This window comes from Cetorhinus maximus, chromosome 1 (assembly GCF_964194155.1).
Source record: "Cetorhinus maximus chromosome 1, sCetMax3.hap1.1, whole genome shotgun sequence".
Classification (NCBI taxonomy): Eukaryota; Metazoa; Chordata; class Chondrichthyes; order Lamniformes; family Cetorhinidae; genus Cetorhinus; species Cetorhinus maximus.
Genome location: NC_135879.1, coordinates 96367974 through 96394301, shown reverse-complemented (window position 1 = coordinate 96394301; position 26328 = coordinate 96367974). Strand labels below are relative to the sequence as shown.

The window sequence follows — 26328 nt, the reverse complement described above, 5'->3', positions numbered from 1 at the left end:
GGTTTGGCCAATGACATTCTGGCCATGTGACATCTGATCACATGACTTCAACAAATATTATTTCATTTACCTTATATAATAGTTAAGAATCTTTGCTTATGGTTTTGCGCAACTAGTTCAAAGAATCAGAAGGCCATCTGTGAATAGGGAAAACTGGGGTGGTGAATCCAAAGGTGAGGGAGCAACCCGCAGAGCGGAAACAAGAGGTGGAAGAAACTTTGATTCCACCAATGTCTAATGGTAACTCCCTGATATTGCATTGATAACTGATAATGAAGTGGTAACATTCAAATTCCACTATGACCAACAGTAATGCAATAACTCACTGACAGTCTGTGTGTAACTGGTAGTAAAAGGTATAAATGCCTTGTTAGCCTACTTGCAACCTGTGGTAATCCTTTCTGATATTCACTATGAAACTGTAGCCCAAACACACTGTGCTGCTCCCCAGTCGATGCTACTTTTACAACTTGTATTTATATAGCACCCTTTAACTAAATAAAATGGCCCAATGCACTTCAAAGGAACATCATAAAGCAAAATTTGGCACTTAGTCACTTAAAGAGATATTAGACCAGATGACCAAAAGCTTGGTCTAAGAGGTAGATTTTAAGGAACGTCTTAAGGGAAGAAAGGTGGAGACGGTTCAGGAAGGAAATCCAGGCCTTAAGGCTTGGGCAGCTGAAGGCATGGCCACCAAAGGCAGAGTGATTGAGGTGCTCAAGAGGCCAGAATTAGAGGAGTCCAGATATCTCAGATGGTTGTGAAGCTGCAGGAGATTACAGAGATAGGGAGGGGCAAGGTCATAGGGGGATTTGAAAGCAAGGTTGAGAATTTTAAAATCGTGGCGTTGCTTTACTGTGAGTCAATGTAGTCAGCAAGCACAAGGGTGGTGGGTGAACAGAACTTGGTGCAAATAAGGACACAAGCAGCAAATGATTGGATGACCTCAAGTTTACAGAAGGTAGGAGTGCATTGCAATAGTCAAGTACGGAGCTACAAAGATGAGCTGAGGTAGAGCAGTGTTACGGAGGTGGAAGCAGGCAGTTCTTAGAGCTGACATGGATATGGGAGCGAATTTGTACTGGTTCCCCATTAATCTTCAAACCCACATGCATGAAACATGGAACAGGGTGTTGTGAAAATGTCTAATTTCATGATTCAATATGTTGTGGAAATGTAACTTTTAGTTTCAGGATAATTGATTTTTTAAATGCAAGATAAATGGACAAAAACCTAGGTTTGAGAAATTGGTAAACAAAGCCTAGGGTAATAGCAATTCAAAGAATGGTCCATGTTTACATAAAGGGATTCGAGTTGGAGGTGTGAAAGCAAACAAACAATAGGTGGTCACTTTCTAAGTCTTGGTAGAGATGAGATGTCTACAGTTGTCTTCATATGGGGTTCAAATTAATATATGAGTCCCAGGGCAAAGAAAGGCTGAAGGCAAAGGGTAAACAAGGGAAGATATACTTTTCAGGTCAAAGGACAAGTTTGGAAATTGCAGTTAATTAACTGAAATCTCTATCTGTGACATCCCAGCTGTGCCACATTGCCATGGGGATAGATTTCAGTCTTTTGTTTTGGGTTTATCCGTGTTTTTCTGTCAGAAAAGTTTAGTCAGCTTGGAAGACTGAGAAAACAGTGGTGTATTTGCTGGCAGCCAGAAGCAGCAGCATAGGGGCCATTAGAAACCAAGGGTGTTCACGATCTAGAATCACTAAGCAGAATTGCGAGTGGGGCCGATGCTCAGGATGAAAAGTTCACGAGGAACTAAAATTGTCAAATCTGCTTGGTAAAGCTAGTGGAAGAGACTGGGGGTAGAATCCTCGCAAAGAGAGCGAACATTAGAAGTCATAGTGGGAAATTTATGAGTAATTGCAATTCAAAGGATGGCTCATGTTTACATAAAGGGATTAGAGTTGGAGTCGGAGGTGTGAAAACATCAAATAATAGGTGGTCCCTTTCAAAGTCTTAGTAGAGACAAGATGTCTACAGTTGTCAACATATAGGGTCCTCGCAGAGAGAGCGAGCTCTGGAAGTCTTAAGTGCCAAACTGGGAAACTGAAGAGTTAAAATGAATCCTTAAAACTTGTGGCACACCTTGGATTAGTCCAAGGAGTGGAAGGACACTCAAGATCCTGGAAAGTTTAGGGGAGCTCTTCTGTGGAAGTAAAACAGAACAGGAAGTGGTCTGAGAGATTTTCAGGTTTAAAGAACAGGGGCTTATGAAGTATGGTATTATGGTATTAGCAGTTGCTTTGTTTATTTCTTGTACAGTAAAAGCTTTTGTTTAAAACGTGAAACTTTATGGTGTAGTTCTTTCAGGTAATAACTGGGAGTTCAAATTTTTTTTAAAAAGTTAATGGTCTCCCTCGAGATCATAACAAGGGCCGATAATATTAAGATCCCAATCTGACGTCACTTTTAGGGGATTTAACTTCTCTGTAACCCTAGGTCTTTTTTATATTCCAGTGAATTCCATTCATGACATCTTTGTCAATCCCTCCTTTGACCTCATCTATCGCTGACCTTCTATCCAGCTCCACCTGCCCCACCCCCCTTTAACAGTATAAATTTAATCACACTTACACTTCTCTTCAGCTCTGAAAGAGAGCCACACAGACTCAAAATGTTAACTTTGTTTTTCCCTCTCCACAGATGCTGTCAGACCTGCTGAGTTTTTCCAGCATTTTCCGTTTTTGTTTCAGATTTCCAGCATCCGCAGTATTTTGCTTTTATCTTTTTATATTTCTCCTTTTCAAGTATTTATCCCATTACCTTGGAAAATTTAGTTGTAGTCTCTACCTCAATATCCACATGTGAAGTATCCCATGGTCTAATACTTCAGTTCTCAGTTCAAGAACTTTCTTCCTCCTTTCCCCTTTGTTTCTTCCAGTGCTAATCCTCATTTTCCATGCTGTGGTTCCACATTCACCCATCAGTGGAAATAACTTTTCTTAATTTACCCCTGTCCATGCCATTCCTTCTCTTGTCTCCCACTCTCAAGCCTTCCAATTTAAGAGCACTCACCCCTCAGCAGATTAAGAGACTACAACCCCTACACCTCCATTCCTAACTCTCCAGCCCTCTCCCCACTGCACTCCAAGCAGTTGCTGCTGTCTGTAGTTGTATCTGGTGGCCATCACCAACCCAGAGGGCAAGGGAGTGGGTGTAAGAGAAGTCATTAGGTCTGGAGCGAGAGGAAGATATAGACAGGAAAAGAACACTGGGGCTGGAGTGGGGGGGCAGTGATCATGCTAAGCGGTGTTGGTGGCATGAGGGGAGGATGCAATTGGCAGGTGGGGTGCTGAAGGTTTGCTCTGTTTCACTACCGGATTTGCTGACCCCTAGAGCACCCGGAGAGCAGGTGAATTTTAAACTGGGCTTCCAATTGCATAGTGGGAATCCAATTTGAATTCGTTAATGAAGTGTCTCACTTCACCATGGCAGGACATTCAGCCACTGCGATAACCACTGGCTAAGGGAACACGTTTCCTATATTTATGTTTTTAACCCCCTACCGTAGGTCCTCTCCTGCCTATCATTGGGGAAAGATTATTATCAAGGACTTAGTACAAATTTGGGGCGATTCCGCCATAAGTGCGGTGGTGGGTAAGAAAACGAACGTTGTGCCCGGCAACCGAAATGGTGGCTTTTCATGCCGTATCGTCCCAATCCCTCCTCATTAATCATGCATTCCCCGGAAAGACGCCGCTTCGATGGCGAGCAGGGTCTCATTCGCCTGCCACTCCATCACCTCCCTGTTCCCTCACGCCGAGCACCATATATAAAGTACAGCTGGGCGCGCACCTCTCAGTGCTTCCAGCCCAGGACTGCTGCAGAGAAGACATGGTCCTGAAAAGCAAGAAGACTGCATCCCCCAAATCTGTGATGCATCCCTGGGACGCTTCCTGGACACTGTTGGAGCCCGCCACGATGCCCTCTACCCCCACTCTGGCCGCAGGAGGCCCATCAGTGTCACCATTCCGGCTTCAGAGGCGGTGGCAGAGGTGGCCAGTGCCAACTCTGCACAGAAGAGGTTGGCCATCCAGTGCAGAAAGAGGATGAATAATCTCCTCTGTGACACTAGGGTAAGGCAACGATCTCATTACTCTAAACTTTTACACTCACAAGCCCATCACATATTCATCTAACTCACTGCCAGCTCAAGGGACATCACCACACTCTCTCAGACACACCTTCAAATCTCCATTTGGCCTCATCTCCTCTGGAGACTGCCTCCTCAGCCCTCACCCTCTTGAGGCCACTTGAACAAATCAATATGTGTCCCCATACACACCCTGGGATACCCCCTTCCCCAGTAATGCCCTAGCCCTGCAGCCTCTTACCTTGCCCTTGGCCACTTCTCCCCGTTCCCCAAACAAGCCCTAGCCCTGCAGCTGTTGAAAAGCCACCCCTGTACTTCCCAGTATGGTTTGGTTGATCCAACATGGAGGTACGATTCCAGTGAGCTGGGCTTATAATGATATGCAGATGTATTACACTGAAGTTACCGACATGCGGCAGCGGGAAACACGGCCCACCATTGATGGGTGGAGCAGTCGGCTGAAAACGTGTTTCGCGACGATATATATTTTATATATATATATATATAAAATATGCACATATATATCCATCAGCCCACTATATCAATATCAAACACTTTCTTTCCACAATCACAATCTCTACATTTGTTACTCTCTTAAATCTTAGTATGATAATATGTAAAAGAATATATATATATATATATAGTGCTTACCATCCATGTCCATTGCTTCTCTCAGAACTTGCAATTTCTTCTGCCGTTCTTTAATCCTTTCATAAGCCCCTGAGAGGGCAGATGAGATATAAAGTTCCGACGTCTGGTGAGATTTTTGAAGACCTATTGAAGCTGGAACTTGCCCAAAGTCTGTATACTTAGCCTCTCTGGTTTGGATGATGTTCTTAATCTGCCTGCCCTTCCCCTGTGGACAAAAGCTGCCTTGATGATTATTATCCCCAGGTGATATCATTTTCCTACCGTAAAAACCTAGATCAACTGTGGAGGTCCAGGGCTTCCTATGAACAGGATCTCCACTGGAATTTGATTTCCTATTCAAACAGTTAGGTCTAGATTGAGGCTTGTCATACAGATCTACTGTATCTTCATGTCCAGAGGCAGTGTGGTAAGAGTCCAAATCTGACGTCCTGTCAGTAATCGCCAAGAACCCCATAGATTTACTAAGCCCTCGATTCAGTGAGGCCTGCTCAAAGAATTGTGCTTTGTATTTTTCCGTTGCCTTGGTAGCTGTACTTCGTTCTGCAAAAATAAATAAAACATGAAATTGTATGTACACATTATGAGAATATGGCTGGACAGATGTTTTCTTAGCAGAGATGAGCACCCATGAATGCTAGACATCGGTCATACCAATAAAAATGTTTGATATAAATAGCAACTACATTTTTTTTAAAATCTAAAATGTTAACTCATTTTGTGCTTCCAGATGCTGGCTGTGGATTTCCACTATTTTTTATTTTTAATGAGTTCTCCTAAAGTCACTTTACATTATAATTTTCCTGACAAATGTAATCAGGAAATGACATGTTTTCACTAACGTGCCTAGTAATGCCAAATATAGAATTTTCTTCAAGAATTCGACAGTGTAGAATTTGTGGTAAGAATAATGGCGAGACTGTCATCACTCATCATTGTCAAACAGTGAACTGAAAAGCAATTTCAGACATCGGTATACGCTCAGTTAAGCAAAGAAACCAGGAAGCTGCGGTCCGAATTGCCCTGCTTCTCCAAAAGCTTTCTCCTGGTTATCCCAATGAGACATTAAGCCTTTGAGCTCATGAAGGATGTGAAGTTGTGGTGCTCATCCACTAGGTATCCACTAATTATGCCAGATGAAGTTACTTAGGGCTTGTCCACGCAAGCATAAGTGATTTTTTTTTAAAGGTGTGATAATTCACAAGTACTTCCAAACTTCCTCTCTAGCACTGAAAATTTACTTTTAGAAGTGTTGTGTCTCATTTCTTCATATTTTAATTATTGCTGGAGTTTTTTTTTAAAACTTTCCCTCTTTCACAAACCAGTCTTTCTTTTTATCTCTTTAATTTACTTGCTGTGCATGATTTTACATTGAATTAAATATTCTAACTTACACTTCCTAATTTAGACTCTGACTGCCCCAGTAAGGATTCTTCAATCTGATCAGTTAGGGGAAAGACTGTTGTACACCATGTTCACAGGTCCCAGATCTCCTGCAGAAGGTACTGCACTGTTTCATAAGCTGCCATGCTAAAGCCCATTAAAAGTCTGGGCAACTGTAAATGTAATGAATGGCAAGCTGCGCCATTCATTGCTGACTACAATATCCTGGCCAATATTGTAAAAGCAAAAAAGATGTAAAATGTTCTTTACTTTTCTATAATATTGTTCCCATTCTGATGAATTTAAAAACAGCTACTTTCAAAATGGGCACTTAGCTGGACAAAGATGTACACCTCAAATCCCGAACTAGACATTCCAAATTGGTGTCATCAGGTTAACTGTATTAAAACTTCAGCGCCTCTCAGTATATTGGATTTTTGAAGTAAGAAGTTGTCCCTGAAACTGCCTCATTCTTCCTCATTCATAAATAGCCGAAACAATTCACTTTAACAATATTGCATTACAAAGAACCACTTTGTTGTCATTAAGCTCTAAGGCAGCAACTTATGAGAAAAATTCATCGAGTTTTGATATTACGTGTCCTAAGTAAACTTTCTTATAAGTGACATTTGTCCTTCTGTCTGAACCTTGGTGCTCTAAACTGTTATTTACATCAATATTTAAAAGACTTGAGGAGGAGAATGGAAGCTCAAGGCCAGTGACTATTGACTGTAAGTATAGTCTTCAATGCTGCAAGTTCCTATTGTTCTCCATGACTACAGCTTGTCAACTCTGCATTCTCATACAGCAAGGGACTGTATACAGGGTTCCACAGAAAACTTTGTAAATGCAGAATGTTTCGAACTATAAATCATAAAGAAGTACAACGGTGGTTTTGTAGATTGTATTTATTTGCAGACTCATATCCCCCTTAATTCAGCCTCCCCAGAAATATTCACTAAATGTCTAAGCTCTAGGTCTTTATATCAGATGCCTTTATATATGGTCACTTACTTAATAACTTTTAAAAATGAAGTGATGTATCATTTTAGCAGAATTGTTATAGCTTGAGATCCAGTCTTGTACAACTTCAAAGCAGGATCATTGATGCCAGACTTAAACTGACAAATTTGCATTCTCATTCTAGAGGAATGGATAGGAAGATACGCAGCAAATTTATCATAGGTCCTTTGCCTAAATGAGTGATGATATTTACATCAGAGGTATGATGAAATTCCATAATCTCCTTATGTCCACAGCTAAGGAATACCAAGAAATGGCTTTCACCTTCATTCAGCCTATTTCCAAAATCCAAAAAAGTTCTTCATGCTTTCTTGCAGGGAAAGGTCTACCATAAGCTCAGCTTTCAACTTGTCGAATTCAGTAGCATACTAAAATTTGACATGCAAGGTCTCAAGTTAATGCCAACCTTTGTAGCTATTGTACTTCACTCACTTTGAAGCTGTAACGTGCATTTACCGGTACTTGTTTTCTGGATGTTGCTTTCCTTACATGATTACATTACTTTATTTTTGTTCCACAATAGCTTAAATAATTATGCAATTTGTTTTAGAAGCAGAATAGTTAATATATGTCACCAACTTCATTAATGTGGGATATGTTTGAAAAACAGAGCCTGTGTGTATGTATAAGTACAAGTAAAGCAGCAAACTTCTCAACAGACAGCAATATATCAAACTACAATTCCTAACTTCCTCTGTTGTTCATCTCAATAGGATAGCTAATTGTTCTGACCAGTACTAATCTTACATAACTGTTTAAACTTGTAGCCCCATTCAATATCTTATGGGAAATCTTCATTCCTTTTCGTCCTACACCCCCTGCATGATTTTCATTTTGTTTGTTTTCCAAGAGATTCCTCTATAGTGTAACATTTTTCCACAGCTGTGCTTATTTAAATATGTATTTTAAGATAAACTAATCAGTAAGATACTGATATCACAATAAAGATAATGACAGAATCGATTACTATGCATAAGCAGTACATAAATGCATCCTACAGATAATAATAGTATAATAAATAGAAGCAGCAAAACCTCACATCAAAGCAGCATTTCCAAAGATCATTCACAAAACGCCTTACAAACAACTCCATTTGACTAGTTAAAATATTGTCAGGTGACTTTTCATTTGTGTTAAGTACATTGAAATGCACCAAAGAAACTCCCAAACAATAAGCAGTACAGCTATATCTTTTTATGTTTCCACAGTATACATCCTAGTTTATGTTTGAACACAGGTTATAAATATAAAGCAAAAATCATGCTATGTTGGTAAGCAGCTAAATTTCATTGATGATTCCTCCTTGCAAGCCGTGTCCCAACTTAATAACACTACATGGCATTGTTTGGAATATTTGCATTTATTACTGTGCAGTTAAAAATTAGCCCTTTGCTGGTTTGAGTCTTCAAATAGAATATAATAGAAAGCTGACTAACAACATTCTTAGACCTCAGATCAAAACTTTTCATCTGCCCATAAAATTGTGTTTTTGCTTTATTTGTTCATGGATCTGGGCATCAAGGACAAAGCCAGCAATCATTGTCCAGCCCTCATTGTCCTTTAGAAGTGGTGGCAAACCTTGAACCTCTGAAGTCCATGTGGAGTAGGTGCACACACAGTGCTATTAGATAGGGAATTCCAGGACACTGAAGATGACAAGACGACAATATATTTCCAAATTAGGATGGCATGTGACTTGGAGGGGAACTTGCAGGTGATGGCATTCCCATACTACCCCTGTTCTTCTTGATGATAGAGGTCAGAGTTTTGAAGATGCTGTCAGAGGAGCCTCGGCGAGTTGCTGCAGTGCATCCTTATAGATAGTGCACACTGCAGCTACAGTACATTGGTGGTGCAGGGAATTAATATTTAAGGTGGTGGATGAGGTGCCAATCAACTAGGCTGCCTTGCAATGGGTTATGTTGAATATTTTTGAAGCTGCAGTCACCCAGATAAGTAGAGAGATTTCTTGCTGGAAATCTGTCTTGATATTTTTTGGCTTTGTGCATCTGCAAGTTCTGTGCATCTCAATGCCTTTTTGTTACCTCTGCATGTGCATGGCCCATCACTGCCAGTTTGAATATTCACAACTGAAGACCCAGGTTTACCAATTCTTTCAGGAGTCAGGCCAATAGGGAAGGGTGGGGACTTTTCCCCCCCTCTGCCATTCTTACTCACAGGTCCACATATTTCCAGGTCTGCACTCTGATGCTTCATCCCAAAGCCTACAGGACCCTCCCTTTTCCCTATTTATTGCCTAAATTCCCCAATCCAACTGCTTTGGAGTCCTGCCAGAGTCCCCTCACTCCAGACACCTGGCAAACCACATGCCACCCTGCTCCAGCCACCCTAACACTCTCCAAGTGCTGTCACACTGCAGATCATCCATGGAGGTTCCAAACCTTCAGCCCACCCACAGACCTTCTCAGCACCTGGTACTTTGACCCATTCATTATCCCAGCCCTCAACCCCTTCCAATTCTGTGCTTTTTTTTTTGCAAGCACTTTACAGTAGCTCGTTCTCAGGCTAGGTTTGTTGAATCTTTAAAAGAATACTGTTTCACATCAGTCATTAAGTGTGTGCATCAATCCCCATCCCACTTGCACATGTTGCATCATCTTTCAAAAAGCCTGACTCATACCTAATCCTGCCATTCAACTTTAAATGGCAAGTTGACTCCCACCTTGCTGCATTTCTATGCTTAGCTAAATGTAAGAGCATGGAACCTCAATATATCAGCAAAGGAACATCATAAAGAGACATTCTGAGATAAAGGAAAGCATATATCTATGGTGAGGAGAGACAGAAACAGTGGACTAAAGACAGATACGTAGACAACAAAAAACACATAGAGGGAGAAAGAGTGGGAGATAGAGACAGACGGAATGAAATTATGGATTGGAGAGGAGAACTGTTAAAGAGAGAGAATTCGGACAATTGTGAGCTACATGAAAAGGAAAAGAAGGTTTGTGTTTACAAAGCACCTTTCACAACCACCCAAAGTTAAAGCACTTTACTGCCGATGAGGTATATTTGAAGTGTAGTCACTGTTGCAATGTAGAAAACATGGCAGATAATTCTGTGCACAACCAGGGTTCCACAAACAGCAATGTGATAATGACCAGATAATTTGTTTCTGTGATATTGATTGAAGGATAAATATTGGCCAGTGCAGGGGGGGATAACTAGGTAAATGAACAGTAGGCACTAGCATTTTCTGATGAGCAGTTTGATGAATAGCACAGCTTACCATAAAATGGGTAAGTATATTGGCACCATTTTCTGAGCACAGCAGGGGCACAGAAAATACTGTATTAAATAGTAACTTTACCTGTTAAAGATGTGCAACTTCAGCAGCAGTTGTTTGCATTTCTGCAACAATCATGGTGGGCAATGCACCCTGGGTATATGAGCTCATGTTTTTGTACCTCTCTTTTACTTTTACCATTTGGGTTTAAGTGAGATCACTACAAAGGGAATCATGGAAAATCTAATTCATTCCACAAACAAAAAGGATAAGTATATAGATGCTAGAAATCCAAAAACAAAAATGCAGGAAAAACCGCATTGTGGAGCAAATAGGCAAGTTGCATTCCAGGTGACAATCCTTTGTCAGAATTGTTAAGATATTGCTACTGCTACTGATTGTCATTCATTTCTGATATAGGGTCTGCAACTGAAATATCAGCTTGTCTGTTCTCACCACAGATGCCGATCAGTTTATTCCACAATTAAGTAACATGGCAACCAATGACGAATTAATTAAACATTTGTAAGCAGTTTCCACACACATCAGAGATCCCATTGCCTCAACCGACTGCAGCCACCCTGCTGACCCCTGGAAGAAAATGAAGGTGTGTGGAATAGAACAAGAAAGGGGAAAACAAACAAATTTCCAATATATTCTTTGTTTAAAAGTTCCCAAAATCAAAAACACACAAATGTATAGAATTAGGCTGGATTTCACGACTAAGGAAGGTTGCTCAAGTCAGGAAATTTCCCAGCTCTCCAAACTTGCTTCGGTAGAAAGGCCCTCGAATGGTGGGATCTTTGCTCTGGGGGAGTGGTGGGGGGATGGGGTACACCAGATTAGAGAGGGAAAAAGGGGCAGCCAAGTGCCGAGGCAGGTTGTTTAAATGACCCACCTCTATTCTCTAGGTCTTTGTTCCAATTGTTTGATTATGTTTTAAGTCTTCAAGACCTCACCCTTCACGCTCCATCACCCTCACACCCACTCCCCATGACACCTCCATGCCTACATGTCAACCCACCTACCGCTCTTGACCCTTATACCCTCCATGCCAACTCACGCAGTATCCACCATGGACTCTCAGGGGCCATGTTGAGATAAAATAAAATTAAGTTCTAAAAATGTAATACAGCCTTCATGACATTAAAATAAAACCTCCAATCATGAAGGACCATTCAAACCTTTGAAATGTCCAGTGGTTACTCTTTTATAAAGATAAACAAGCTTCTATTCTTAATCGTACATCAAAGACAATCCCTTAATAGCCTCTTTGAGCAGTCAAGCAAATTGTGAATTCAGAACCAGCCTCCCCCGCCCCTTTGGAAATTAGCCAGGCAATCATCATGAGCCTTTAGGGAAATGTCAACAAACAGCTATTGAAACTGCTAGAATAGAGTTTTTTAAACGCTCACCGACAACGGCAGCCTATTTTTTTTTTTGCATTTTTAAAGGCCCTTGCAACAACCAAAAAGGGATCTGTTTGAACTCAGTGCTGAGTTCAAATTACTCTACTGTGTTTCAGTTTCGATCCTACATTAATCACACCCATCCCCTTCCCCATACCGGCAAAACTGGATCTGTTGGAAATGGGGGCGGGACTCCCACATCCAGGTCCCGCATGCCAAATTGGAAGCACTGCGTAGTCTTCATAGCTCCATGAAAATCCGGGCCTTAAACGTGAACCTGGGCTGGATTAACTGGTCTTAATTGTGGCAGCAATGTGTGGGAGGACCATTTGTTGCAGTAATAAAAGCAAAATACTGCAGATGGTGGAAATCTGAAACAAAAACAGAAAATGCTGGAAAAACTCAGCAGGTCTGACAACATCTGTGGAGAGAGAAACAGAGTTAACGTTTCGGGTCCGTATGACCCTTCTTCAGAGCTGAAGAGATGTAGAAATGTGATGAAATTTATACTGTTTAAGGGGTGTGCGGCAGGTGGAGCAGGATAGAAGGCCAGCGATAGGTGGGGACAAAGGAGGGATTGACAAAGATGTCATGAACTAAAGGGTGAAGGGAGTGTTAATGGTAGTGGTTAGTGCCAAAAAAGGTGCTGATAGTGGCATAAAGGTAAGAATGTGATAATAGCAGAACAACGGTAGCATTATGTGGAAGAACAATATGGAACAAGTAACAGATGGCGCTGTAGGGGATGGGGTGGGGGAAAAAAGGATAAAAAATGGGATAGAAAGGGGAATAAAAAGGGGGATTTGTTTCAGTGCCTCAGGATAGAGCAACTTGATGAAACAGACTGGGTTTCCTCTTCTGATTGCTAACCTACACCACACAAGGGTGTTAGGAACCATATCCTAGCATAAATAGCCACCTTGAAGAGAGGAGCAGAGGAAAGGAGGGAAGCAGATATCCAAGTTACTTTTGCTTCTAAAAAAATAACATGAAAGGCATAATTTCATGGATGTCTCCCTTATATTAGGCCCCAGACAAACTATAATTACTGCTGACAAGGGTGGTGCCATTGTTGTCTGACATACTGACCTCTACCTAGCAGAGGCCAAACACCAACTCCCTGACACTTTGTCCTACCTACCTCCCTCCTGGACCATGACCCCACAACCGAACATCAAGCATTTGTACCCAGGACTATCACTGACCTCAATCTCTTCTAGAGATCTTCCCCCCAGTGGCCTCCAACTTCATAGCCACCTAACTCCCAACAGCCCACTTCTACCTCCTTCTCAAAATCCATAAACAGGACTGCCCTTGCAGACCCATTGTTTCAGCCTCTTCACGCCCCACTGAACTGATTTATCCCTATCTTGACTTTAGTTTTTCTCCCCCTGTCCAGTCTCTTCCTATTTACATTTGTGACTCATCTGATGCCCTATATCACTTCAGTTTCCACTTTCCTGGCACTAACTGTTTCCTCTCCACAATTGACATCTAATCTCTCTGCACCTTCATATTCCCATCAGGATCGTCTGAGAGTTCTTTACTTTTTCCTTGAAGCAGAAACTAACCAGTTCCCATCCACCTGGCTGAACTTGTTCTCACATTGAACAACATCACGTTCAAATCCACTCACTTCCCCCAAACAAAAGTTGCTGCTAAAGGTACCCACATGGGTCCTAGCTATGTCTGCCCTTTTGTGGGATCTGTGGAACATTCCTTGTTCCAGTCCTACTCAAATGCCCTCCCTCACCTCTTTTTCCACCACATTGATGACTATTAGCATCGCTTCCTGCTCTCATCCTGAACTAGAAAATTTCACTGACTTTGTTTCCAATTTCCACCCTCACCTGGTCCATCTCTGACTCTTCCCTTCATTCCTTGACTTCTTTGTCTCATTCTGGGGATACCTTATCAACTAATATTGAGTACAAGCCCATGGGCTCCCACAACCACCCTGACTACACTTCCTCACGCCCTGCTTCCGGTAAGGACTCAATTTCATTCTCCTGGTTTCTCTGTCTCCGTCAAATCTGTTTGGACTATGGAACTTGCCATATCAACACTTCTGATATGTCTTTCTACTTTCTCAACCGAGGATTCCCCCTACCATGGTTGGCAGGGTCCCTCACCATGTTCGGTCTATTTCACATACTTCTGCTCTCACACCTCCTTCCCTCTCAGAACCATTATAGGTTTTCCCTTGCCCTCACCTTCCAACCTACCAGCCCTTGTTTTCAAAGGATCATCCTATGCCATGTCTGCCACCTCCTGCATGATGCAACCACCAAAGACATCTTCCATTCCCCTTTCAACATTCCAAGCGAACTGTTCCCTGTGATATCCTGGTCCACTCCTCAGTCATTCCCAAGACCCTCCTCCCTTTTCTATGGTACCTTTCCTTGCAAGCACAGGAGATGCAAGACCTGCCCTTTTACCTCCTCCCTTCTTACTATCCAAAGCCACAAACACTCCTTCCACGCAAAGCAGCAATTTAATTGTACATCTTTCAATTTAGTATGCTGTTTTCGCTGTTGACCACGTGGTCTCCACTATACAGGGGAAACTAAATGCAGAGTAGGTTATCACTTTGCAGAACACCTCCGTTCAGTCCACAAGCCCGACCCTGAGCTTCCTGCCACCCGTCTTTTTAATTCTCCACCTTGCTTCCATTCTGGCTTTTCAGTCCTCGACCTCCTAGTTATCCAACAAAGCTCAATGCAAGCTCGAGGAACAGCACCTCATTTTTTGACTCACCACGCTCCAGCCTTCTGAACTCAACACTGAGTTCAACAAGTTTAGATCATAACCTCTGCCCCATCTTGCTTCGTGTTATCTTAAAAAAAATTTTGCTGGTTCGGGTTTTTCTTTCATTTCTTTCTTAATTATTTTATTTACATTCAGATGGCTTCTATTCAGCCATTCACACCTCATTTGCAGACATCTTTTGTTTCTTTACTCATTACCACTCCATCTGGCTTTTGCATCATGAAAGCTGTTGAGTCTTTCCAGCATTTTGCTCTATTTTCGATTTCCACCATCTGCAGTGTTTTGTTTTCATATATTTACCGCATGAGATTACTTATTCTTTTAACAGATAATAGCTCAACACCTCTACATACTGCTCAGGCTTATGAATCATTTCCTGTTTTTCTTCTTAAGATGACACAATTGAGAAAAGATCAAGCAACAATACAGTATGTGTTACATTTCACTGTATTAATTCGCATGTAGTTAAACGTATTGTAAGTGGGAAGAAACGCTTTATCAAATTCTAGATCATCTCAATATCATTATTTTTCCCATTTTCCATCTCTGCTACTAAAGCAAGTTAATTTAATTTTATTAACAATGAAAGCAGGCTTCCTTAGAAATTCAGGCAATGCTCCTTTCAAGTGTGCACACGTCACTTAATCCTACTGATGCAAGAGCAACACCCACATGTAAATGCTCAATTACCATTTAGATCGAAAAAATACAATTTTTATTTTAACCAAAGATATTCACATAAATAGTTAAAAAATGGTTGTTCATTTTATTGGAGACCAAGCAGTACTCAACAGTACCAAGTAATGCAGTCTAATATAACATCAGCTTCAAGCAACAAATGATCTCCTCAAAATATATTCAACAGCAGAACTTTCATGGTATAAATTCACACTATATACTTGTTCAAATATTCACCATTGTCTTTGACAGAGTAATGAATCACAGCATTTAACTTCTTTAGATAGTGCAATTCCATGTTCTTAACATATTTAAGAAGCCACACAGTGTACATAATACAAGTACCATGGCTTTGTGTAAACATGAAGCTGTCTTTCTCTATCAATAGAGGACCTGCATCTGAGGTCCTCACCTGCCTCAACTTAGGCCTATTGCATATATATTCTAAATTTCTCAGTGGAAAGTAAGTTGCACTATGGGAAAACAGGATAAATTCAACCCATCTGTTCATTCCAGATTGTTAAAGTAGACAATTTTGAGCAAGAGATTTTATCAAGTTGTCAGCATAAATAATGGCTAACTTGCTACAATACATGAGACTAATTTAAAGCCTTTGCAGAATTGCTAGCTAATTACTTCACATTTGCAAAGCATTAGGTTGCCATTTGATTAATAAATTTGACATGGCTCAACCAGATCATATTAAAGATGTGCAATTATTTATAATCATTCAAAATGCCCTTTATAAGCAATTAAAAAGAAAACAACAAACCAACAAGAATCCTGTGGAAGCGCATATATCTTCTTCCATTAACTCTCCCCTTCACCCAAAGACAATGACATGGAAATTTGATTTTGCTTGAAAACAGAGACCTTGGAAAATATGTGCTGACAACACATTATAATGAAACAGGTGTGCAGACAACACTGTTCGCATTACTTATTAGCAGTACATTTTTTGGGGTGTGAAAGCAGAATGGGAAATCGGATTTTACTGATGCCATTTTAAGTTGGTCTGGATCTCTTAACAGCGCAACATCATTGGAAGAGCATCAGATATGTTCTCCAGATTTTTAGACACTGTTTTGGAGGCTGTTATCCAGGTGGACCGCAGGAGAAGGGAGGTTTTGTTCCCCTCGGGGAATGACAAGCTCTCCAGGGCAATATGTACACAGAGTGTAGAAAAATGAGGTTCAGACAGTCAATGCCAAGAGCTTAGATCCCAGGGCCTGGCTACAATGCCAAAAGAAGTCTAACGACTTCACCAAGGTTGTCAAGTTGACATTCCTAACTCTCAACTCAAACCTACATCCCCATTACTTTTTACCCTCCTGTCCACTGCCCCCTCTACAAATTACTACACACACCTTACTCCACTTCCTTCAGCATCTATTACACTCTGCACATCCTACCTCTGGCACTATTGGAACCCTCACTTCCCCACAACTCACGTTATATTGTTCTAACCTGGATAGTCACATACTCAAAACAGCTCATAAGACTATTACTAAAACATGCCCTTATTCCTCGCAGAAGAAGATAGCACACAACAGCAAAGAGCAGGCAGCAATCAGAGGATGTGGCCACTTACACATCCTATTTCCTCTGGATAAGCAGGCTCTGAAAATGACAAGTGGGTACCTCATGGTCACAGAGGCTCCTGGCATCATCTGAGCCTGAAAGAAGCCACATGTGATTAAAGTTTCCACTTTTATGTATTATTAATTTTTTAGCCTGGAGGCTCAAATCCTACACACTATACAGTTTTTTCAGCCCAGTTATCTGCATCCTTCCTTCACGCAAATGGCTCACCCTTGTAACTCTCTTTCATTGCAGGTGCAGAAAATGCATGGGGCTCTGTGGCAGTTAAGGATGACAGCAAGCTTCTGGAAGCTGTGTCACTTAATATGACAATCAGCATAGAGACTAGGACCACATCTACAGGCTGTAGGTGAATCACCAGACACAAGTGTGTATTCCTAACCGTAGCTCATGCAAAGAGCTCATGCAGGAGATAGCTAAATGGAGGGAGAATTAAGATCCCAACCCTGCTACAGAGTACTCAACTGTTGACCTCGAAGACACAGACTACTGAAGATGGTGGATGAAAATACACAGATGCTCGGTGCATTCTGCAGCCCATTTGTGCACAGTGAAGTTGAACTCCAACCTGTGTTAGAACTTTTCACAGTGCATAAAGCCCATGCTGTCAACCATGGAGTGGTGGCACCCAGCATAACGGGGCCTTTGGCAACGGCTCTGACAATTTCCATGGCAGCTTATGATACTGCCATTTTGGGTCTCAGGATTAGCATCGGCAGGGGCTTCCAAATTGTCACATCATGCCAGTGCTCTGTTCCCAAGCAGAGCAGTGGACTGATGTTCAGCCCTTATTTGAGTGGCATTGGTTTCATGGAGATATGCCTGATGTCTTCTTCCAGGAATGACTTCTCCTCACCATCCACTCTGCCAGTGCCCATGTCAGTGGCACACAGCCAGCTGAGCTAGATTACCACAGGTAAACCAAGATGCTGCAGTGTGCAATCAGGTTGTCGAGGTTCAGAGCTGCATGAGGTCCCCATGCAGCAACTGGAAATGCACTTCATCGCAACATTAGAATAGTGAAACCAGCACATAAGACTGGTTCTAGCAGTTTGCACAAAGGCAATTCTTGATTGTGGAAATTGACAACCACCAACCATCAAATGATTTGCAATTTCTTTTATGGATTTGCTGTTAGTCTTAATATTATGAGTAAAATGAGGGCAATACCCATGAGGTTGAAGTGCAGGAGGGAATTCAGATGGTGACCAGCTGCTCCCCCCATCATCCCAATCTTCTTTGGTGACCCCCTCCTCTTCCAGACCCAAAAGACAGACCTAACAAGCCACCCATGGGAGACAGAAAATACTTGCAGGCAGACCAGCAGTCCAACAATTGCAAAACGTTCTTCCCAGAAATCACAATTTAGTTGTGCAACAGAGAAAACTAAATAAAAACAAAAAGTGCAGAAGTTGAACAGCAATCTAACAGAACAAACTCACAACTAGGCTATAGGGAGTGGATGACACCTTTAAGCTATTACACCTGCAGAGTCCTTCTTAATTTGTAATATGATTTCTGGATGAGTCAATCAGATGGTAAGCCAGATGTCGGGCAGACCAGCTTCATAAAAAGGTCCCGGAACAAGCTAAGATACTTATTTCATTACAGTAACCTTTACATGCCTCTACAGATGCCTATATGATAGGTGGTAAACTTGCAGGGTGAGATGGGCGCATGCCACCTGCCATAATGTCCTACAAACTGGGTGAAGTGTAACTGAATTCTGAAGCCACTGACTGAGCTTCCCAGGTCCTGAAATACCAAGGGAGAATTCTTCACACCAGCCTATTTTAAAATAAAGAGAAATTCTGTCTTCATCCAAAACCCACATTCCAGCAATGGAGTCTTAAATACCATTTTGGAGCAGGAACCCTTGACAGTGTTTGTTTCTTCCTTTAAGAGCACCAAGGATGACCTCAGTATTGTCCAGGGATTAAACCTAGCTCTGTATGGCTCAATACTATGTTAGCTAGTTACTTAACTCATTAAGCCAGAGCACTCACATTTACCTTTATTAGTAATAAACAATTTTACACAGGTAAATATTTTTGCAAATTCACCTGTTAGAAGGCCCTTGCCTCTCAGTCGATCCCGAATTTCCTGGTTGCGATCTGGTTTGCTGACTGAATATAAGGATGGCTGATTCAGCTACAAAATGGAAAATACCAGGTTTAGGCCAACCAAATATGTTTTATTAAATATTTTGAGAAATGACACAGATTACCAAGTATAGTGAACTTGCATGTTTCCCATTATTAAGCTGGAAGCAAATCTTAGAGGGAAATCACTGCTAGCTCAGAAGGAAAGAACAAAAGTTGCCAAATGTTATAATCCAACATGCAAATGATCCATTCATACTTTTCACTGAGAAATATATTTCTTTATTTCTACCTCAAACATTTTTTGCCATGGGCGTGCCTTTTTAGAACTCATGCCTTGTTTAAGTAATAAACTTCTTCAAAATAGAAAATATTATTATATCTGCAAGGAGGCAGTGTTAGGATTTCCTGTAACTTTTTTTTGGCATTGTTAAAACCCCATGACCTTTAATTATAATGAGTGTACAAAATAATTGTATTCCACAGCCAAGTACTTACAGTTGTTAGGCTACCCAAGACAAGTTTTACCAGCTGTTTGATGTATGAAAAAGCTGGTGCACAGTTACTGTTCCGGATATGAGCACTGCAAGCATCTAGAATAGTCCGTATTGTCACCCGTGTGTACATCTGGTCTTCGCACATATTCAGTAATATGCTATTCAGGTGATCCCCAAGATTGATTGGCTAAAAGCAAAGAAAATAAATCATTGCAGTAACATTATTTTATCAAATAGTGCACAGCTCAACTCTGATGAACCTTAAGTTCGCAAGATAAAGGAATTTCAAGCATGCTACTTCATTGCCAAGATATCCAAGGTATTGAAAATGTGGAATGAGAAATCCAAAATTCTTAATTAGAAGAGAAAGTTGCAACAGATTTCTAATAATTGACTATACAAATGCCCCTAAGCAAGGAATGAGAAGTCTATCACAGGAGTCGATTAAAAGGCAAAATCTTCACTATCTATTAAAGGCAACTTAATAAAATTAAAAGTGAGCAAAATGTACAACAAATGTTAAGGTATCACACATTGACTCCTTGTTATTAGAGAAGGCAACGAGCTTTCATCTGTAAAGAGGAGAAATGCAAAGATGGGTCATGGGAAAGAAGACAAGAAAGCAGAGACCTGAAGATACGTATACAACAGATCCAATAAAGTTGATTTGAAATTATTAATTTGTGAATTCATTTTAAGCAAAAAAATGAGTTATTTCTAGACTGAACATTATTAAAGAAATGAAGAGGTGAATTAGGAAAAAAATCTAATATAAACCCACTGGCTCCCATAGCTACTTCAATTCCTCCAACTCTGCTTTCCGCAAGGACTTATTCGATGCTCCCAATTTCTCCATGTCTGTCCTATCTGTTCTGACCATACACCTTCCACGCACCAGTGTTTCCGATATGTCTTCCTTTTTCCTCAACCAAGGATTCCTTTTCACCATGGTTGACTTGGCCCTCAACTGTACCCATCCCATTTCCCGCACATCTGCCCTCACCATTTCCCCTCCCTCCCGAAACATACCAGGTCCTCACCTTCCACCCCACCAATCTCCACATTTAATGGATCGTCCTCTTACCTCCAGCCTGATGCCACCACCAAACACATCTTCCCCAACCCTCTCTTTCATCATTCTGACAGGGCCATTGCCTTCGTGGCACTCTGGTCCACTCTTCCATGGCACCTTTCCATACAATTGCTGGTCATGCAGCACCTGCTTTTTTCTCTCCTCACTTCACACTAGCCAGGCCACAAAGCTCTCCTTCCAGGTGAAGCAGCAATTTGCTTGTGCTTTTTGCAATCTGATACACTGTTCACATTGACCATGATGCAGTCTCCACCTCATTGCAGGAATCAAACTCAGATTGAGTGATTGCTTTGCTGAACACCATCGTTCAGTCATAAATGTGATTTTCAACTTCCAGTTGCTTGCCATTTTAATTCTCCTCCACATTCTTGACCTTCTTCACATCCAAGGCAGCTCAAGGAACAGCATTTCAACTTTCTATAAGGCATTTAAAGCCTTCTGGGATTCAATATTAAGTTTAAGCATTTCAAATCAGAACCACTGTTCCCATTTTTCAGACAGCAGGAAATAGGAATATAGTAGTGGTAGGGGACAGTATAATTAGGGGTATAGATACTGTTCTCTGCAGCCAAAAGCGTGAGTCCCGAAGGCTGTGTTGCCTGCCGGTGCCAGGGTTAAGGACATCTCCTCAGGGCTGGAGAGGAACTTGGAGTGGGAGGGGAGGGATCCAGTTGTCGTCGTTCACGTTGGTACCAATGACATTGATGGGACTAGAAAGGAGGTTCTGCTGAAAGAATTTGAATAGTTAGGAGCCAAATTAAAAAGCAGAACCTCCAAGGTAATAATCTTGGGATTATTACCTGAGCCATGGGCAAACTGGCAGAGGGTAAATAAAGTCAAGGAGTTAAAGGCGTGACTCAAAGATTGGTGTGGGAGGAATGGGTTTCAGTTCATGGGGCACTGGCATCGGTACTGGAGTAGAAGGGAGCTGTTTGGGTTGGACGGGCTTCACTTGAACCATGCTGGGACCAGTGTCCTGGCGAATCAAACAACTAGGGCTGCAGAGAGAGCTTTAAACTAAATAAAGCAGGGGAGGGTTCTGGAGAGGCGATACATAGGCTCACAAAGCAAAAAGATATGGCAGCATTGCAGGGTAGCTATTTAGGCAATGATACCCAGGGTATGACAGGAAGGGTCAGAGTACCTAAACGTAAAAAAAAACCCAGGAGCAAATAGGGTCAAAGAGGGAAAAAATTATAAAAAGGCAAAATTAATGGCTCTTTACTCAAATGCACGTAGTAATTGGAACAAAATAAATGAATTAACGGCACAAATAGCGGTTAATGGGTGTGATCTTATAGCCATTACAGAGACATGGTTACAAGGAGATCAAAGCTGGGAACTAAATATTCAGGAGTATGTGACCTTTCGAAAGGACAGGCGGGAAGGAAAGGGTGGTGGGATAGCCTTATTAGTATGAGATGGAATAAGTATGATAGCAAGAAAGGATCTTGGATCGGAGGATCTAGAATCCATATGGATGGAAGTAAGAAATATAATGGGGAACAAGACACTGGTGGGAGTAGTCTATAGGCCCCCTAACATTAGCTATGCTGTAGGGCAGAGAATAAATCAGGAAATAATAAGGGCATGTAATAACAGCAGTACATTAATCATGAGTGACTTTAATCTTCACGTAGATTGGGAAAATCAAATTGGCAGAGGTGGCCACAAACAAGAATTCATAGTGCGTATTCGGGACAGTTTCTGAGAACAATATGTTGTGGATGCAACCAGGGATCAGGCTATTTAGGATCTGGCTATGTATAACGAAGCAGGTTTAATAAATGATCTCAGAGTAAAAGATCTTCTAGAATACAGTGACCATAACATGGTAGAATTTAGCATTCAGTATGAGAGTGAGAAACTTGGGCTGGAAACAGATGACCAAACAAAAATAAAGATGAAGAAAATAAACTTTGAGGGTAAACTAGCAATAATATAAAAATGGACAGAACAAGCTTCTTTAAATATATAAAAAGGAAGACTGAGGCCAAAGTAAACATCGGCCCTTTAGAGAATGAGGCTGGGGAATTAATAATAGGGAACCAGGAAATGGCAAAGGAGCTGAATAAATTCTTTACATCAGTCTTCACAGTAGGAGACACGAATAGCATTCCAATACTAAATAATCAAGGGGCAAAAGGGGGGAGGAAATAAATGCAATAACTATCACTAGAAAAATACTAGGGAAACTAATGGGGCTAAAGGACGATAAGTCCCCTGGACCTGGTGGGTTGCATCCGAGGATATTAAAAGAAATAGCTACAGAGATAGTGGATGCACTGGTAGTAATCTTCCAAGAATCCTTAGATTTTGGAAAAGTCCCACGAGATTGGAAAACTGCCAGTGTAACACCCTTATTCAAAAAGGGAGGGCGAAAAAAAAATAGGTTACTTTAGGCCAGTTAGCTTAACATGCATCACTGGGAAAATGTTAGAGTCTATTATAAAGGATATAACACCAGAGCATTTAGAAATGCATAATATAATCAAACAGAGTCAGCATGGCTTCTTGAAGGGGAAATCATGCCTGACAAATTTATTAGAATTCTTTGAGGAGGTAACAAGCAGGATAGATAAAGGAGAACCAGTAGTATATTTGGATATCCAAAAGGCGTTTGATAAAGTGTTACACATAAGGCTACTTAATAAGATAAGAGCTCATGGTGTTGGGGGTAGTATATTAGCATGGATAGAAGATTCACTTACCAATAGAAGAGAGTTGGGATAAGGGGGGGCATTTTCAGGATGGCAACTGTAACGAGTGGAATGCCACAGGGATCAGTGCTGGGGCCACAATTATTTACAATATATATTAATGACTTAGATGAGGGAAATAAATGTACTATTGCCAAATTTGTGGATGACACAAAAATAGGTGGGAAGGCAAGTGGTGAGGATGATACAAAGAGTCAACATAGGGATACAGACAGGTTAAGTGAGTGGGCAAAAACTTGGGCAGATGGAATATAACGTGGGGAAATGTGAGGTTATGCACTTTGGCAGGAAGAATAGAGGAGCTGAATATTATTTAAATGGAGAAAGACTGCAGAAAGCTGCAGCGCAGAGGGATTTGGGGATCCTTGTGCACGAATTCCAAAAAGCTAGCATGCAAGTTCAGCAAGGGAAAGAAAATGGAATATTGGCCTTTATTTCAAATGGAGTATAAAAATAGGGAAGTCTTGCTAAAACTATACAAAGCACTAGTTATACCACACCTGGAATACTGTGAACAGTTTTGGTCCCCTTATCTAAGGAACGATGTACTGGCATTGGAGGCAGTGCAGAGAAGGTTCACTAGGTTGATCCCAGGCATGGAGGGATTTTCTTATGAGGAGAGGTTGAGTAGGTTGGGCCTGTCATTGGAGTATAGAAGAATGACCTGCATAAGGTGACCTTATTGAAGCATTTAAGATTCTTAGGGGACTTGACAGGGTAGATGATGAGAGGTTGTTTTCCATTGTGGGAGAGCCTAGGACCAGAGGGCATAATCTCAGAGTAAGGGGTCACCCATTTAAGACAGAAATGAGGAGAAATTTCTTCTCTCAGAGGGTAGTTAATCTGTGGAATTCTTTACCACAGAGGCCTGTAGAGACTGGGTCATTAAGTATATCGAAGGCTGAGATAGACAAATTTTTAATCAGTCAGGGAATCAAAGGTTATAGGGAAAAGGCAGGAAAGTGGAGTTGAGGATTATCAGGTCAGCCATGATCTCATTGGACGGCAGAGCCAACGCAATGGGCTGAATAGCCTACTTCTGCTCTTACGTCTTATGGTCTAACCACAGAAAAGTTACGTGCAGAAAGAGGCCATTCAACCCATCATGTCTGCACTGGCCATAAGGAGAAAATAGAAATTAGCCACTCATTTTAATCTCACTTTCCCACACCTGGTCCATAGCCTTGCAGGTTAAAGCTCGTCAGATGCAGATCCAGTTACCTTTTAAATGAGTTGAGCATTTCAGCTTCAATCACCAACTTAGGCAGTGAATTCCAGACACCCACTACCCTCTGGGTGAAAAAGGTTTTCCTCATGTTCCCTCTAAACGTTCTACGAATCATATTAAATCTATGTCCCTGGTAACTGACCCCTCTGCTAGGGGAACCGAGTCTTTCCTGTTTACCCTATATAGGCCTCTCATAATTTTGTACACCTCAATTAGGTCACCCCTTAATCTCCTCTGTTATAAGGTAAACAAGCCTAGCCAATCCAATCTCTCCTCGTAGCTGCAATTTTCAAGCCCTGGCAACATTCTTGTAAATCTCCTCTGCACTCTCTCCACAGCAATTATGTTCTTCCTGTAATGTGGTGACCAGAACTGTACACAAAGTTCCAGTTGTGACCTAACCAGCATTGTATACAGTTCCGTTATTACATCCCTGCTCTTGTAATCAATACCTCGTCCAATAAAGGAAAGCATTCTATATGCTTTCTTTACCACCTTATCCACCTGTTCTGCCACCTTCAGGGACCTGTGGACATGCACTCCAAGGTCTCTCACTTCCTCTACCCCTCTCAATAACTTCCCATTTATTGAAAATTCTCTTGCTTTGCTTGCCCTCCCCAAATGCATGAACTCACACTTTTCCAGATTGAATTCCATTTGCTACTTCTCTACCCACTCAACCAAACCATTGATATCATTCTGGAGTCAACAGCTAGCCTCTTCACTGTCAACTACATGGCCAAGTTTTGTGTCATCTGCAAATTTCCCAATCATGCTCCCGCATTTATGCCTAAACCATTAATATATACAACAAACAACAAGGGCCTCAACACGGAGCCCTATGGAACACCACTGAAAACCGTTTTCCATTCGCAAAAACATCAATCGGCCATTGCCCTTTGTTTCCTGTCACTGAGCCAATTTTGGCTCCAACTTGCCACTTTTCCCTGTATCCCATGAGATCTCACTTTTCTGAGCAGTCTGCAAGAGATCTTGTTAAATGCCTTACTGAAATCCATGTAGACAACATCCACGACACTACCCTCATCAATCTTCCTCATTACTTCCTCAAAAAATTCTATTAAGTTAGTAAGACATGATCTTCCCCTAACAAAACCAGGCTGATTATCCCTGAACAATCTGTGCCTTTCTAAGTGACAGTTTATCCTGTCTCCCAGAATTGTTTCCAATAATTTGCCCACTACCAAAGTCAAACTGACCGGCCTATAATTTTCTGGCCTATCCCTCGCATCCTTTTTAAATAATGGTGCAACGGTCACAGACCTCCAATCCTCTGGGGCCTCGCCTGTATCTAGTGAGGATTGGAAAATGATCCGCTATTTCCTCCCAGGCTTCCTTTAACAGCCTGGGATACAATCCATCTGGCCCTGGATATTTATCTACCTTCAAGAATGCCAGTCCCTCCAGCAGTTCCCCTCTCACCATGCTTATTGTATCTAAATATTTTACACTATTCCTCTTTAACTAGAATGTCTCTTCATCCCTCTCCTTAGTGAAGACAAAGACAAAGTACTCATCGAGTACTCTGCCCGCATCTTCTGCATCTACCCACAAATTACCATGTACATCTCTGATAGGTCCTGCCTTTACCTTAGTTAATCTCTTGCTCTTAATATACTGGTAAAATATCTTAGGATTTGCTTTGATTTTACTTGCCAATAATTTTTCGTATCCTCTCTTTGTTTTGCTAATTTCTATCTTTACTTCGCCTCTGTACTTTCTATACTCCTCTAGGCTTTCTACAGTATTACGTCTTTTGTGATTGTCATAATCTTTCTTTTTTTGCTTTATCCTGGC

The 26328-nt window shown here is 41.4% G+C and overlaps 1 protein-coding gene across 2 annotated transcripts in view; it reads right to left on the bottom strand.

Moving 5' to 3' along the window:
• ptpn13 (protein tyrosine phosphatase non-receptor type 13) overlaps positions 1-26328 on the bottom strand; it is a 280945-nt gene that overhangs the window by 196701 nt on the left and 57916 nt on the right. For both annotated transcript variants that reach the window (XM_078543989.1, XM_078543998.1), the window contains exons 5-7: positions 19471-19656; positions 18934-19021; positions 4763-5302 (exon numbers count right to left, since the gene is read on the bottom strand). In XM_078543989.1, the coding sequence (XP_078400115.1) occupies positions 4763-5302; positions 18934-19021; positions 19471-19656 (814 nt within the window). The remainder of the gene's footprint in view (positions 1-4762; positions 5303-18933; positions 19022-19470; positions 19657-26328) is intronic.